The 17,463-nt window shown below is 45.6% G+C and overlaps 2 protein-coding genes across 2 annotated transcripts; both read left to right on the top strand.

The window, feature by feature from the left end:
- Positions 1-161: 161 nt before the first annotated feature.
- On the top strand, positions 162-1,109 carry LOC117872789 (olfactory receptor 52R1-like). The gene has a single exon (XM_034761567.1). The coding sequence runs from the start codon at positions 162-164 to the stop codon at positions 1,107-1,109; it is 948 nt and encodes a 315-aa protein (XP_034617458.1).
- Positions 1,110-16,179: 15,070 nt separating this feature from the next.
- Positions 16,180-17,127, top strand: LOC117872785 (olfactory receptor 52R1-like). The gene has a single exon (XM_034761555.1). The coding sequence runs from the start codon at positions 16,180-16,182 to the stop codon at positions 17,125-17,127; it is 948 nt and encodes a 315-aa protein (XP_034617446.1).
- The last annotated feature ends 336 nt before the right edge of the window (positions 17,128-17,463 follow it).

The following is a 17,463-nucleotide window of genomic DNA, read 5'->3' as shown; positions in this document are numbered from 1 at the left end:
TAGTGTATGTAATGTCTCATATTAACATTGTCTCTCCATCCAGGCATTTGTACTGAGATCATCACCGTGGAGCCTGAGCATATACAGGAAGTAAGGGGAACATATGGTACATGCAAGGGACACTGTTCTGCCTCAGAGTTGGATAACTTCTCCCCTACTCCATGTCAGGTTCCAACACAACCGACTTCACCAACCCCTCCACCTTCATCTTGCTGGGCATTCCTGGCCTGGAGACAGCCCATGTCTGGATAGCCTTCCCATTCTGCACCATGTACCTCACAGCCATCTTGGGGAATTTCACCATCCTGTTCACCGTGAAGACAGACCCGAGTCTCCATGGGCCCATGTACTATTTCCTCTGCATGCTGGCCATCACCGACCTGGTCATATCTACATCTATCGTGCCCAAAATGCTGGCAATATACTGGTTCAATTCCAGGGAGATCGATTTCAGTTCCTGCCTCACCCAGCTGTACTTCATTCACTGCTTCTCAGTGATGGAGTCTGGGATCTTTGTGGCAATGGCTTTTGATCGCTACGTGGCCATCTGCCATCCCCTGAGACATTCCACCATCCTGACAAACTCCATCGTGGCCAATATTGGCCTGGCCGTGATGCTGCGCAGCGGTTTGCTTGCATTGCCCTTTCCCTTCCTGGTAAGACAATGGCCATATTGCAGAACCAACATCATCCCCCAGCCGTATTGTGCACACATAGCCGTGGTGAAGCTGGCCTGCGCCGATACCAGTGTCAGTAGTTACTACGGTCTCTTTGTGGTATTCTGTGTGATTGGTCTGGATGTGATTTTTATTGCCCTGTCCTATATCCAGATCCTCAGGGCCATCTTCAGCCTCCCCACAAAGGACGCCCGGGTCAAAACTTTTGGCACCTGCATCTCTCACCTCTGTGCCATCTTATCCTTTTACATCCCGAATCTCTTCTTCTCCCTCATGTACCGGTTTGGACTGAATGTGCCCCTGCATTTCCACGTTCTCATTGCCAACGTGTACCTCTTGATGCCCCCCATGCTAAACCCCATCATCTATGGAGTAAGGACCAAACAGATCCAGGACAGGCTGCTCCGGCTATTTACTTATACAGGGACCTAAAGTTTTCTCCTGGTGCTCTCCCTCTCAGACTGAGCTCCATGCAGAGCTGCCTGGTGACATGGTGCTGGGCCCCCTTCCCGCAATCACTGACTGGGTAGCCATAGTGATCTTTTCATGGCCTTGCTATGCTGTGTCAGTGTGACAAACTGGGGAATCAGTCTATGTACAATGTATCAGTCATCTCCACCTCAATCCCTTGCAAGCTGGACTTGCTCTGCTCTGGGGCTGGGACTGGAAGTGCTGCAGCCTGACAAATAGCCTGTGGTGTGTGCTGTGAGGACGCAGCCCTGTGGCTAACAGGCCAGTCAGGAGCAGAGAGAGAAGCCAGGAAACCGAATAAGAACAACTGAGGGTTGGGAGCAGGGTCATGTGGTAGGTGGGTGAGATTGTGCATCATACAGCTTGTAGGCCCTAAAGCTCAGCTACAAAGTAATGAGTGAAGAGACCCTTGTGTGGCTTATTTCCTTACATTTCAGTTCCCTTTTATTCCTCCTGACTGGGGGCCTGTAGCTGGCAGTGTCCCTGCCATAGGGATGGGCTGGGACCCCTTTACCCTGAGCTAGGCCTAGGGGTCAGGGCAAGGAATCAGCCTTGAAGCTAGGAGGAGAACAGCTGAGAGATGTGGAAGGATAGGCCCCTGCGTTAGCTGGGAAGGCGGGATGCTGGGATGAGGCCGGGGTGGCTGTGGTAGCTCAGAGGGATGGAGATAAACGGCACATCTACCATTAGCCGGCTATTTACACACATACTCGGACCATATCTAGAACTACAGGGCACCCATTGCCCAGGGGCTGAAGCTGGACAGTGAAGCTGAGTCTAACATGCGCTCATGTCGCTTCTGGTTACTACCTGTAGAACAGGGGTAGGCAACCTATGGCATGCGTGCCGAACGCAGAACGTGAGCTGATTTTCAGTGGCACTCAGACTGCCCGGGTCCTGGTCATCGGTCCGGTGGGTGCTGCATTTTAATTTAATCTTAAATGAAGCTTCTTAAATATTTTTAAAACCTTATTTACTTTACATACAACAATAGTTTAGTTATATATTATAGACTTATAGAAAGAGCCCTTCTAAAAATGTTAAATCAGAGTGAATAAATGAAGACTCGGCACACCACTTCTGAAAGGTTGCCGACCCCTGATCAAGAAGCTTCTTAGGCTGCTAGGCAGTGTTATTCCCATGTCATACATGGAATGAGCCACACAGAAGTAAAGTGATTTACCCAGGGCTACCCAATAGGACAGTGGCAGAGTGGAGAATAGTAACCAGCAGTTCTGACCCTCACCCCCCACACCATTGCTCTGACCATGAACTGGCATTGCTCCCCTGGGTTGTATTAGACACACTGAGGCTATGTGTTTGTTGTGATCAGTGGAGATGAAGTTCTTCTTAAACAGGAGGAATTTATTAAAGAAACAGCTAAAAACTACAGCCACACAAACTGGTTTCCACACAGCTCAGTCTGCAGACTTGTCTTGCTTGTTTACCAGGGACCACATGCTGCCTGGAACTCTACACAGAGCCCAACAGTGTGCTGCGAGGAATCAAATCAGTGCAGTGTGTGACTCCATGGCCCTGATTAGGGCCTTTTGGTAGCAGCCCACTAGACATAATAAACAATCATCTTCCCTCCCTGCTCATTGGTCTCTGCTGATGCCTTATCACTAGTTTAATGACTTGGGCCAAATCCTCAAATGGTGCGAGTGGGTGCATGGACTGTATGAGCCAGGTCTGCGGGAGACTAAGCAAGGGATTGGCAGCTAAGGACTCATGGGCTATGTTCCTGGCTCAGGACACTTCCCTTCCTGCTGCCTCACTTTCCCAATCTGTAAAAGGGGGATACCTCCTGGGAGTAGTGAGCAATAGTCTGTGAAGCACCTAGTGGTGTCCATTTGTCTCCATGCCTCAGTGGGACACCTCTGAGGATGCCAATTCAGGACAAACTGCTGAGAAATCGGGCAGACTCACCCCAGACTGGTGGTTGTTCTATGATTAGATTATAACAAGCCAGTAACAAATGTAAACTTCTGTCTCACCGCACTGGTTAACTAGAAGCCAAAAATTCAGTCTCCTGAGGCATCCCAGCCATTGGCTCACCATTCGGACACTGGACTCCATGATGGATGGTCAGTGAAAACCACCTTCACCCCATATAAGATGGTTCTAATCTCAAGGGATCAAACACTTAGCCAGGTCTATATATAACTCAGATCTTATCCAATAATCACACTGTTGCCAATCGTTAGCAATTAAATACTAAAGCGCTAATAACAAAAGTGATTTGTCAGTGTTCAGAGATCAGGATCACAGCAGTGATGGAATAACCTGGTAGCTTGCAAAAGTCTCTCTGGAAATAACCCAAGCATGTTGGGTTATCATCAGTCTTTGTTCAAAGATACCTTGCTGGAGATCCAGAGCAGAGAAATGAAGACAAGATGGAGATGTCTCGGGGTTCCTTTTTTATCATCTGCCCCATGCATGGAATTTTACTGTCCCAAACAAAGCCCACACCCTCCGTGGAAAGATACTGGTCCAAGCTGGAGTCCAGGGTCACATGAGCATGCCACATGTCCTTACATGCATTGCTGACTAACAGGGGCAGCCATTTCCTTATTCTTGTTGAGATGTGTTTCTTCTATGGCCCATTGTGAGAGCTACGTGTCCTTGAAAGGCTGTCAACACATGACTGTCTGGCATTAACATAAATTCTATCTGAGGGGTGTTACCCATAAATAAAACACTTGTATAAGTGTCCAAGTCCCAGGTCAATATTCATAACTTCAAACACAAAGATGATACATGCATATACATGGGGTAATCATACTTAGCAAATCATAACTTTCCCATTGACACCTGAAACGACATATTTCATACAAGATTTGTCACAATTGCATAACCGTGGTAGAAACAATGATACAAATGGTCATATTCAGTCATACAACATCACACCATGTTCTCGTCCCATGACGGTGCTACACCTGCTAGCCATCTAATAAGGGGCATTGCCCAGGCTCTAGCAGGGCAAGCAGCTGAGACACTAGAGCCACTGGAGTCTGGGAAGACTAGATAAGATCTGTTTTGCCGGAGAAGCATTGCCAGCAGATCAAGGGACGTGATTATTCCCCTCTATTCGGCACTGGTGAGGCCACATCTGGAGTATTGGGTCCAATTTTGGGCCCCACACTACAAGAAGGATGTGGAAAAATTGGAAAGAGTCCAGCGGAGGGCAACGAAAATGATCAGGGGGCTGGAACACATGAGTTATGAGGAGAGGCTGAGGGAACTGGGATTGTTTAGTCTGCACTAGAGAAGAATGAGGGGGATTTGATAGCTGCTTTTAACTATCTGAAAGGGGTTTCCAAAGAGGATGGAGCTCAGCTGTTCTCAGTGGTGGCAGATGACAGATCAAGGAGTAATGGTTTCAAGTTGCAGTGGGGGAGGTTGAGGTTGGATATTAGGAAACATTATTTCACTAGGAGGGTAGTGAAGCACTGGAATGGGTTACCTAGGGAGGTGGTGGAATCTCCTTCCTTAGAGGTTTTTAAGGCCTAGCTTGAAAAAGCCCTGGCTGGGATGATTTAGTTGGGATTGGTCCTGCTTTGCGCAGGGGGTTGGACTAGATGACTTCCTGAGGTCCCTTCCAACCCTGATATTCTATGATTCTATTACTTTAGGCAGTGGACAACTTTACTATGATGCAACTCAGTCTTTGTCTACACTATCACTTTTGTCAGTAAAAATGTTTATGATCAAGGGTGTGAAAAAAACACCCCACTGTCCCATCTGACGAAGTGGGCATTCACCCACAAAAGCTTATGCTCCAATACATCTATTAGTCTTAAAGGTGCCACAGGACTCTCTGTTGCTTTTTACAGATCCAGACTAACACGACTACCCCTCTGATACCACTGACCCAGTGGTTCCATGGCACCGCACCCACACTCAGAAGGAGCCCAAGTGTCCGGACTAGGTGTTCCAGTCCCCAGCAGCCAGCCCAATCCCCCGGCCAACCAAGCCGTCCAGGAAAGCTGCCCCCGCCCCTACTCTGCTCCCACCCAGCCTCTTCCCACCCCTGATCTGCCCCAGCCCTGCCCCCCCACTCCACCTCTTCCCCTGAGCTACACCCCAGGGGACTGCAGAAGGGGTTAATCATGTCCTGCACTCACCAGGCCGCTGGAAGTGGAGCGACCCGTCCTCAGCCTTCTCCGCTGGCTCATGCTGGGGGGCAGATCTCCCCTACCCCCAAGCCTGCTCCTGCTCCCCACAGACCTTGGGCACAGCCTCCCCCCTGTGGAGGCCTAGGGATGCCCCCCTGCGGAGATGTAGGGCACCACAATGTCTAGTGATGGCCCTACTGGGCCCCTCCAGGCATGTGGGTCCTGAGGGAGCCTGGACAGGGCAGGCTGGGGCAGGCCGGGCTCCTGCTGTGTCCTGGCTGGTTGTGCCATTTCCAAGGGGCCAGAGGGATCCCTGACCGGCCCCAGCAGTGCTGCAGGCTCAGCCCATGCATGGATATAGTCAATTCCAGCAGGCCAGTGAGCATGGCTGGGGGGAAGGAAGGGCATGGGGCAGTGGATCTCTGGAGGTTCTGTGCGGGGGGAACTGGACAATGGGGGTTCTGTGTGGTGTATTCTTGGGAGAATGAAAACAGGTCCCCTGCAGATTTCTTTGCTTCCCTTTCAAAAGTGACTGAGAAACAAAGGGAGGCGGTGGCAGCTTGGTCTTGCCCAGGGTCTTAGTTTGTGGGGCAGTGCCCCCACACAGAGGTGAGACATGGGGGCTCACAGAGTCACATGCTACTGTCTCCCCCTCTTTCTGCAAGCTATCATAAACATACAACTAACAGTAGCATAATATCCCTCCTAAGCTGTACTGAATCCTTACCTGTAAGTGGTTAAGAAGCTCAAATACCCTGGTTGGCACCTGACCAAAAGGACTAATAAGGAAAGAAGATACTGTCAAATCTGAGGGGGAGGGAGGTTTTGTTTGTGCTCTCTTTGTTGTTCCCTCTCTGGACTGAGAGAAAAACCAGGCAGAAAAACATCTCCTGAAAACATACCTGAAATGAGCATATGAGATTACAAGGAAATGTGATAGATTATCTTCTGTTTCAGCTTGTGAATTTTTCCTGTCCTAAGAGGGAGTTTTATTCCTGTTTTTCTAACTTTGAAGCTGAGCCTAGAGGGGAATCCTCTGTGTTTTAAATCTTTTTATTACCCTGTAAAGTTACCTTCCATCCTGTTTTTTGCAGGTGTGATTCTTTTACTTTTTTTTATAAATAAAATTCTTCTTTAAGAACCTGATTGATTTTCAGTGTCCTAAGAACCAAGGAGTTTGGTCTGTGCTCACATTGTAACCAATTGGTGAGTATATTATTCTCAAGCCTCCCCAGGAAAGGGGGTGAAGGAGTTTGGGGGGAATATTTTGGGGAACAAGGAGCTCCTAGTGACCCTTTTCCTGATTTGTTGTCTAAATCACTTGGTGGTGGCAGCAATATCATCCAAGGACAAGGAAAGGATTTGTGCCTTGGGGAAGTTTTTAACCTAAGATGGTAAAAATAAGCTTTGGGGTTTTTCATGTGGGTCCCCACATCTGTACCCCAGAGTTCAGAGTTGGGAGGGAACCCTGACAACAAGCATTTTTGTTAGACCATGCCTTTTGTTTAATACCATTAGCCTGATAATGGTTTTTTTTTCTTTTCTTCCTGTTTTGAAGGGTCAAATCCTGAGGTTTTTTGCTTAACAGAATTCACTGGCTGATTGGTCGTGCTCTCTTTGCTAACAGCTACTAGCAAGTCTTTCTTCTTTCTGTCAGCCATGTAATTTGCATCAACACAGACAGGAGCCTTTTCACCAGTTTTCAGATCCTTAACTGCTAGCAATTCCAAGGCTGGAGTGTCTTACAGAGATACCACACAAATCCAAAGAGTCTGAGGGTGAGAGTTTGCTTGCTCTCCCCAGCATCCTTAAGCATTCAGCCCTAAAACTGTTCTGTTCTGAAACACCAGTAACCAAATCTGTCCTTAGACCCTGAAGCACACACTGCTTACCCAAAAAATCAGCATGAAGACATTCCTCTTTCAACAACCTTGTCTTCCCCACAAACTGGTCAAACACAGCCACTTGGTTATAGGGCTGTTCAACTTTCTTAACAGCTTTTACGCCATCTGAGACCTTCTCAAAGCTATCCACACTGGATCTTTCAAAAAGAAAGTCAGTGGATCCATTTACAACAGAACATTTCTGGCTGTTAGGAACTGAAACTTCCCTGATTAAATCACTTTCACACCCTTCAGCTACATCAAAGTGCTTGCACAGACTACCATGAGAATTCCTTTTCCTAGGAGTTTCTCTAAGCAACAATTCATCCCTCACAGAAATTCTGCCCTTATCCTCTTCACCTAGGGTTTGCTCTAAAGGAACACTTCCCTGAGCAACAACAGACTCTTTCTGGGTCTCACTTACATCCAGGATCACCTTTGGCTCATCAGGCAGATTCCTACACAATCCCCTTTCAGGCAAACTGCTAGATTTCATAGTTAAAGGGTCAGAAGCATTTTCCTTCCCTTCACCACACACAAGCTCAGGAATCTTTTCCTTCTTGCTACAAGTTTCCAAAATGTCAGTTGGTAACACAATTAAATCACCTTCATGCTCTCCTTGTGCCCTGGCTAGGGTATCACCCTGATCAGACAGAACTGATACACCCTTTTCCAACCACACAGTAGCAACAGGCAAAATACAAGCACCAAAATTGTCTGGTCTCTGGGATTAACTGGATGCCACCTAGTTACAGTGCCATTCTCCCCAGCAGACACAAACTTAGGATCATTCCCTTCCTGGGCTTTAGTTGAATCCAGAACCAACTCTAAGACAACTGCACTACCCTCAACCATCACAGGCTGAAAGGCACCTTCTGTCTTCCCCACAGACAAAGAACTGGAGACACATTCTCCTTTACCAGAAACACTGCTTGGGATCTCATTTCCCTTGTCCCAACACACAGGACTGTTCACAGACAACTGCTTAGAGACTGAGATAGCTCCCTCCATAGACAAGTCATTACCCCTGACAGACACAGGCATATTTCCTTCACTGACAATTCTCCACACAGGTAACAGGTAAGGGATAGGGACACTCATCTTCCACTCTCCTTGCCTTCCCAAATTGCTGACTAGACAAAGCCATCAGCTCACAAAGCTGCCTAGGTTCATTCAAACTTTCTTTGACCTCCTCTCCCATCAAAAATCTACACTTTTCTTCCTCAGCCAGGGATTTAACCTGACCATCCACATTAGTCTGCTCCTGAGAAACATTTTCCTGACCAATGAGTTCTTTCTGTGCTTGATCTAATTCCAGATTCACTTCTGAGACATAAGACAGACATTCAGACACTTCATTCACAGACAAACTGCTTTCTTGCACAGACAAACAGCTATTTCACACCAGGTTAGAATCGCCTTCCCCTGGTCATAGCATAATGGGCTAAACACAGAAAACTGCTCAGAGTAATACAACATACCAACATTGTTATAAACTGAACTTTCAAGAGGATACAGTTTCTGCTGTTCTTCCATTGCTTTTTTGACTTGGAGCTGAAGTCTGCCAGTTTCTTGTTGCATCTGATGAACCCTCTGAATATGATTATACTATTGGTGTACATGTATCATTTCTATACCTAAAGTTATGAATATTGACAATATGCCAGTATTTCAAATGTGTTTGTTCCTAGGTAACAACCACAAGAGACTTTACATCCACATCAGTACCATAAAGATGAGATGCTGATGATTTAATCTCTGTCTAGTGTACAGAATTTAAGTTTTGATTTTGTTTAATTCTTAGGTAATCAACTTTGATCAGTCCGCTATTACTTATAATCACTTAAAATCTATCTTTCTGTACCTAATCTGTTTTACATTTTTTTTAAACTAACAGCGCATTGTTTGAAATGTAAAAGGGAAATCTGCTCAGGAACAGGGCTGGTGCATTGTCCTCTCCACATTGAGGGAGAACAATGGTCTCAAGTTGCAGTGGGGGAGGTCTAGGTTGGAAATTAGGAGACACTATTTCACTAGGAGGGTGGTGAAGCACTGGAATGTGTTACCTGGGGAGGTGGTGGAATCTCCATCCTTAGAGGTTTCTAAGGCCCGGCTTGACAAACCTGGCTGGGATGATTTGGTTGGGGCTGGTCCTGCTTTGAGCAGGGGGTTGGACTAGATGACCTCCTGAGGTCTCTTCCAACCCTGATATTCTATGGTTCTATGAGAGGTAGACTGGGTAATAAAGTTACATTGGTGAAACTTTTGATCAGGGCACGATGGTATAAGTCTGGGGTCCTAGGCTGGAGAAGTAGGGTGAGCTGATTGGAGCCTCTGTATTGTTGAATCATGACTGGTTAGTGAAAGTATTCATGTAAGTACAGATGGCTCTGTCCCTGACTGTGAATGGCTGTGTAAGTGCGAGATGATTGCACCTTGTCAGAGTCTCACAGTGTAAGAAGGGGCCTAGATTGGTTTAACAGAGGGTTCAGATGTAACCATTGCAGGTTGCATCCTGGCAAAGTCCATCACATCCACCCAACAAACAGGCCTGGCTGGACCGTGAGTTCATTTCCCTCTTGTCATGCGCTCAGTAAGTGACGGAGAGACCGTGGTTATGGTAGGGAAATCAGGACTGACGTATTCTGTCTGTCATTCTCTGTGTGACTTTTCCCAATTCACATCTCCCTTTGCCTCAGTTGACCTATCTATATGATGGGGATATGTTCATAGTGACTTTCCTCTAGAAGGTATTTTGAAGATACTTTAATAAAAGGTGCTACAGGTTATGATGATAGTCACAGATGAGAATTAAAGATCTGTGATCCATTAGCGACATCCCCATGTACCTGCAAAAAGTGCTCAGGTTTCCCATCAGTCATTTACCTCTCGATCTCTCTGTCTACTACTACTCATCCCACCTTGGCATTTACAGGGTGTCAGGCCCTATGCAGATCTAGGCATTATCTGTAGTTTTCTTAGTAATCAACTATAATTTTTAAATATACACAAATGCACAGAGCAGCCAATTCCTCTCTGAATCAGCACAGAGCCCAAGAGTTCTCATTTCCCTTTGGGAAGTATCCTTAATTATTGTTTACTCCTATAGCTGGAAAAAGAACACAGGAGAACAGAAAGGGAATAAAAATATTGGCTAGAGTGCCTCTGGTGTCCAGCCTGTTTCCATTTAGATGCCGCTTCTGCCCTAGAGGCTGAGTGAACCGCACTGGGATTGCACAGAGCTATATTATAAATGGTGCATGCCCCTGTGTCAGCTCTCGGTGTGGGATGCTGCTGCAGATGCTGGGGTGAGAGAAGTGTGGGACACGGCTACCTGAGGGGGATTCCTAGGGAAGACACTTCCTTCTCAGCATTCACAGGTACCCATCTCCTGCTGAGGAGCTCACCTATTGGACAAACCTAATAGAACATGAGTGTTATGGGATAGAGTTTGGATCTGTGATCCTTTCCGCTGTGCACAGCCATTAAATACCCTAGGACCCTGGACACAGGTGGTGAGTTTGCTGTAGTATCACTGGCCAAATTGTCCCTCTTTCCTGCCCCCTTCACCCCAAGCTGATGACCTCCAGCCCCAAGGTGGCTGTATTTCAGTGACACAGTTCATTCTTCAGAATGAAAGGTGTTACTAGATGTCCAATACAAGACCAAATTTGGAGGCCATGGCCCATAGTTTGCTCAGGCCCCACTAAGGCAAAAGTTTCCTTGGAGTTAGAACTGAGAAAAGACCTCAGGAGCCAGATGTGTGTTAATACACAGACAGTGTCACCTCTTCCCTTGGATTTCAGGGCTTGGCTATTAACGAGTGAGGGGGAGGGGAGCTGTTACCTGATTTTAATTTGCTGGAAAGCATGGAGGTGATAGTGTTCCTCACTGGAACACTTATATGAAATTTTCTACATGGGCAAGACATGTTTTCTTCTAGCTTTATTAATGAAGTCAGTTGAACTGTTATGCCTGAAACTTTCAAACAATTCAGACCAGAAGCAGAAACCCAGTATGTGAATTTTTCAGTCAAAACAGTGACAGTTTGGTAAACTTATAAGCAACTGAAAATAAGATCTTCAAATTGAACTTGCCAGACTGCCCTAACTAAAAGTAGTGCCACTATCACCACCTACAATGGCCAATCCATAAGAAAATAAGAACTTAAGAATGGTCATACTGGGTCAGCCCAAGGGCCCATCTGGCCTAGTATCCTGTCTTCTGACAGTGGCCAGTGCCAGCTGCCCCAGAGGGAATGAACAGAACAGGTAATCATCAAATGATCCATTTCCTGTTGCACATTCCCAGCGTCTGGCAAACAGAGGCTAGGGACACCATCCCTGCCCATCCTCGCTAATAGCCATTGTTGGACCTATCCTCCATGATTTTATCTAGTTCTTTTTTGAACCCTGTTATAGTCTTGGCCTTCAAAACGTCCTCTGGCAAGGAGTTCCACAGGTTGACTGTGCATTGTGTAAAAAAAAATACTTAATTTTATTTGTTTTAAACCTGCTGCCTATACATTTCATTTGGTCACCCCTAGTTCTTGTGTTATGAGAAGGAGTAAATATCACTTCCTTATCTACTTTCTCTACACCAATCATGATTTTACAGACCTCAGGCATATCCTCCCTTAGTCGTGTCTTTTCCAAGCTGAAAAGTCCCAGTATTATGCATCTCTCATCACAAAGAAATGCTTCCATACCCAAAATAATTTTTATTGCCGTTTTCTGAACTTTTCCAATTCCAGTCTTTTTTTTTTTTTAGATGAGGTGACCACATCATCCCACAGTATTCAAGATGTGAGCATATCATGGATTTATATAGAGACAATATGATATTTTCTGTCTTATTATCTATCCCTTTCTTAATTATTCCCAACACTCTGTTTTCTTTTTTGACTGCAGCTGCACATTGAGTGGATGTTTTCAGAGAACTATGCACAATGACTCCAAGATCTTATTCTTGAGTGGTAACAGGTAATTTAGACCCCATCATTTTATATGTGTAGTAGGGATTATGCTTTCCAATGTGCATTTCTTTGCAGTTATCAATATTAAATTGAATCTGCCATTTGGTTGCCCAGTCACACAGTTTTGAGAAATCCTTTAACAGCTCTTCGCATTTTGCCTGGGTCTTAACCACCTTTTGAAATTTTGTATCATCTGCATATTTTGCCACCCCACTGTTTACCTCTTTTTCCAGATCTTTATGAATATGTTGAATAGGACTGGTCCCAGAACAGACCCTTGGGGGGCATCAGTATTTACCTCTCTGCATTCTGAAAACTCACCATTTATGCCATTTATACTATCCTTTGTTTCCTATCTTTTAGCCAGTTACCAATCCATGAGAGCACCTTCTGTCTTATCCCGCGGCAGCTTAAAAGCCTTTGGTGAAGGACCTTGTCAAAGGCTTTCTGAAAATCTAAGTACCCTATGTCCTCCAGATCCCCCTTATCCACATACTTATGAACCCCGTCAAAGAATTCTAGTAGATTGGTGATTTCCCTTTACAAAACACATGTTGATTCTTCCCAAACAAATTTTGTCTATCTACATATCTGACAATATTGTTCTTTATTATAGTTTCAGCCAGTTTGCCCGGTACTGAAGTCAGGCTTACCGGCCTGAAATTGATGTCACATCTAGAGCCCTTTTTAAAAAATTGGCATCACATTAGCTATGCTCCAGTCATCTGGTACAGAAGCTTATTTAAAAGTAGTTCTGCAATTTCACATTTGAGTTCCTTCAGCACTCTTCAGTGAATACTATCTAGACCTAGTGACTTATTACTTTTTCATTTATAAATTTGTGCCAAAACTTGCTCTATGACCTCAGCCATTAAGACCAATGCAAAGAATTCATTTAGTTTCTCCACAATGACATTATTGTCCCTAAGTGCCGATTTTTCATCTTGATTATCCAATGGCCCCTCTGGTTGTTTAGCAGGCTTCCTGCTTCTGATTAACTTAAATAAAATTTTGTTCCAAGTTTTGCAATCATAGATTCATAGAATCATAGAATATGAGATTTGGAAGAGACCTTAGGAGGTCATCTAGTCAAATCCTCTGCTCAAAGCAGAACCAATCCCCAATTAAATCATCCCAGCCAGGTCTTTGTCAAGCAGGGCCTTAAAAACTTCTAAGGATGGAGATTCCACCACCTCCCTACTTAACCCATTCCAGCGCTTCACCACCCTCCTACTGAAATAGTGTTTCCTAATATCCAACCTAGACCTCCCCCACTGCAACTTGAGACCATTGCTTCTTGTTCTGTCAACTGCCACCACTGCGAACAGCCAAGGTCCATCTTCTTTAGAACCCCCTTTAGGTAGTTGAAGGCTGCTATCAAATCCTCCCTCACTTTTCTGTTCTGCAGACTAAATAACCCTAATTCTCTCAGCCTCTTCTCGTAAGTCTTGTGTCCCAGCCCCCTAAACATTTTCGTTACCCTCTGCTGGACTCTCTCCAATTTGTCCACATCCTTTCTGTTGTGGGGGGGACCAAAACTGGATGCAATACTTCAGGTGTGGCCTTACCAGTGCTGAATAGAGGGGAATAATCACTTCCCTCGATCTACTGGCAATGCTCCTACTAATGTAGCCCAATATGCCATTATCCTTCTTGGCAACGAGGACACGCTGCTAACTCATATCCAGATTCTCGTCCACTGTAATCCCCAGGTCCTTTTCTGCATAACTGCTGCTTAGTCAGCCTGTAGTGGTGCATGGGATTCTTCCTTCCTAAGTGCAGGACTCTGCACTTGTCCTTCTTGAACCTCATCAGATTTCTTTTAGCCCAATCCTTCAATTTGTCTAGGTCACTCTGGACCCTATCCTTACCCTCCAGCGTATCTACCTCTCCCTCCACCTTAGTTTCATCTGCAAACTTGCTGAGGGTGCAATTAATCCCATCATCCAGATCATTGATAAAGGTGTTAAACAAAACTGGCCCCAAGACTGACCCCTGGCACTCCGCTTCATACCGGTTGCCAACTAGACATAGAGCTGTTGATCACTGCCCATTGAGCCCGACAATCTAGCCAGCTTTCTATCCACCTTATAGTTTATTAATCTAATCCATACTTTTTTAAATTGCTGGCAAGAATACTGTTGGAGACCATATCAAAAGTTTTCCTAAAGTCAAGATATATCACACCCACTGCTTTCCCCATATCCACAGAGCCAGTTATCTCATCATAGAAGGCAATTAGGTTGGTCAGGCATGACTTGCCCTTGGTGAATCCATGTTGATTGTTCATGATCACCTCCCTCTCTCCAAGTGCTTCAGAATTGATTCCTTGAGGACCTGCTCCTTGATTTTTCAAGAGACTGAGGTGAGGCTGACTGGCCTGTAGTTCCCTGGATCCTCCTCCTTCCCTTTTTTAAGGGCGAGCACTACATTAGCCTTTTTCCAGTCATCCGGGACCTCCCCCGATCGTTATGAGTTTTCAAAGATAATAGCCAATGGCTCTGCAATCAAATCAGCCAACTCCTTTAACACCCTTGGATGCAGTTCCTCTGGCCCCATGGACTTGTGGTCTTCCAGCTTTTCTAAATATTCCTGAACCACTTCTTTCTCCACAGAGGGCTGGTCACCTCTTCCCCATACTGTACTGCCCAGTGCAGTAGTCTGGGAGCTGACCTTGTTTATGAAGACAGAAGCAAAAAAAGCATTGAATACATTAGCTTTTTCCACATCCTCTGTCACTAGGTTGCCTACCCCATTCAGTAAGAGGACCACATTTTCTTGACCTTCTTCTTGTTGCTAACATACCTGTAGAAACTCTTCTTGTTACTCTTAACATCCCTTGCTAGCTGCAACTCCAAGTGTGATTTGGCCTTCCTGATTTCACTCCTGATACTTGAGCAATATTTTTATACTCCTCCCTGGCCATTTGTCCAAGCTTCCACTTCTTTTTACTTCTTTTTTTGTGTTTAAGATCAGCAAGGATTTCATTATTAAGCCAAGCTGGTCGCCTGCCATATTTACTATTCTTTCTACACATCGAGATGGTTTGTTCCTGCAACCTCAATAAGGATTCTTTAAAATACAGCCAGCTCTCCTGGACTCCTTTCCCCCTCATGTTATTCTCCCATTTTACATTCAAGTTGAGCCTCTATTATGGTGTCTTTAAGAAGTTTCCACGCAGCTTGCAGGGATTTCACTTTTGGTGCTGTACCCATTAATTTCTGTTTAACTAGCTTCCTAAGTTTTGTGTAGTTCCCCTTTCTGAAATTGAACTGTGCTCCACTTATTACTACATCAAGAACTGCCTCGCCTCATGTGAGTTCCAAGAATAGCTGCTCCAAGAAGCAGTCCTTTAAGGTGTAAAGAAACTTTATCTCTGCATCCCATCCTCAGGTGACATGTACCCAGTCAATATGGGGATAGTTGAAATCCCCCATTATTAATTAGTTTTTTATTTTAATAGCCTGTTTAATTGCCCTGAATATTTCATAGTCATGATCACAATTCTGGTCAGGCGGTCTGTAATATATCCCTACCGCTGTATTCTTATTCTAAGACATGGAATTTCTATCCATAGACATGCTATTGTACAGTATGATTCAAATAAGATTTGTAACACTTTGATGCAATAATGGTGGAGTGACAGAGTTGGGATTCAGTCTTGACAGGAACAATATGGATAAACAATATTCAGAAGCATGTTTCCTGCTGGTGCCTATTAAGGTTTCTCAGACCATGACATGTAGGAAATATTGATGCAAGGAGCCCCATACAATATGGAATCGGCATTAGTAGGGTCTGTTGTTCATAATTCATTTATCTGAATAATGAAAATGTTATTTTTCAGTGTGTGAAGAGCGACCAATCTCCCTCACCCATGAGAAGAGCCTCCCATAACATATGTAGTGTCTCATATTAACATTGTGTCTCCATCCAGGCATTTGTACAGCGGCCATCATCTGAGAGCCTGGGCACATACAGGAAGTTGAGTGAACATATGGTACATGCAGGAGAGACCGTTCTGCTTCAGTATTGGTCACCTTCTCCCCTACTCCATGTCAGATTCCAACACAACCGACTTCAGCAACCCCTCCACTTTCATCCTGCTGGGCATTCCTGGCCTGGAGGCAGCCCATGTCTGGATCTCCATCCCCTTCTGCACCATGTACACCATAGCCATCTTGGGGAACTTCACCATCCTATTCATTGTGAAGATGGAGCCGAGTCTCCATGAGCCCATGTACTATTTCCTTTGCATGCTGGCCGTAACTGACCTGGTGGAATCTACGTCCATTGTGCCCAAAATGCTGAGCATCTTCTGGTTCAATTCGAGAGAGATAGATTTCAGTTCTTGCCTCACCCAGCTGTACTTCATTCACTGCTTCTCAGCGATGGAGTCTGGGATCTTCGTGGCCATGGCTTTGGATCGCTACGTGGCCATCTGCAATCCCCTGAGACATTCCACCATCCTGACAAACTCCATCGTGGCCAAGATTGGCCTGGCCATGATGCTGCGCAGCGGCTTGCTTGCATTGCCCTATCCCTTCCTGGTAAGGCAGTGGCCATATTGCAGAACCAATGTCATCCCCCAGCCGTACTGCGCGCACATAGCTGTGGTGAAGCTGGCCTGCGCCGACATCCGCGTCAGTAGTTACTATGGCCTCTTTGTGCTATTCTGTGTGTTGGGTCTGGATGCGATTTTTATTGCCCTGTCCTACACCCAGATCCTCAGGGCCATCTTCAGCCTCCCCACAAAGGACGCCCGGATCAAGACTTTTGGGACCTGCATCTCCCACCTTTGTGCCATCTTAGCCTTTTACATCCCAAGTCTCTTCTTCTCCCTCATGTACCGGTTTGGCCAGAATGTGCCCCTGCATTTCCACGTTCTCATTGCCAATGTGTACCTCTTGATGCCCCCTGTGCTAAATCCTATCATCTACGGGGTGAGGACCAAACAGATCCGGGACAAGCTGCTCCGCCTCTTTACTCATAAAGGGACCTAAAATTTTCTTCTGCTGCTCTGGCTCTCAGACCTCCATGCAGAGCTGGCTGGTGATATGGTGCTGGACAGTCAGAGAGACATTAAATCCTTTCCTGACCTTACTATGCTGTGTTGGTGTGGCAACTCTATGAATTGTGCATAGATCAATTCCTTAATTTGCCACACCAACACAGCATAGTAAGGTCAGGAAAGGATTTATTGTGTCTCTGACTGTCCAGCACCATATCACCAGCTAGCTCTGCATGGAGGTCTGAGAGCCAGAGCAACAGAAGAAAAAATTTAGGTCCCTTTTTGAGTAAAGAGCCGGAGCAGCCTGTCCCGGATCTGTTTGGTCCTC

The sequence above is a fragment of the Trachemys scripta genome, chromosome 1 (genome assembly GCF_013100865.1).
Source record: "Trachemys scripta elegans isolate TJP31775 chromosome 1, CAS_Tse_1.0, whole genome shotgun sequence".
Taxonomy (NCBI): Eukaryota; Metazoa; Chordata; order Testudines; family Emydidae; genus Trachemys; species Trachemys scripta.
This window is presented reverse-complemented; position numbering and strand designations above follow the sequence as displayed.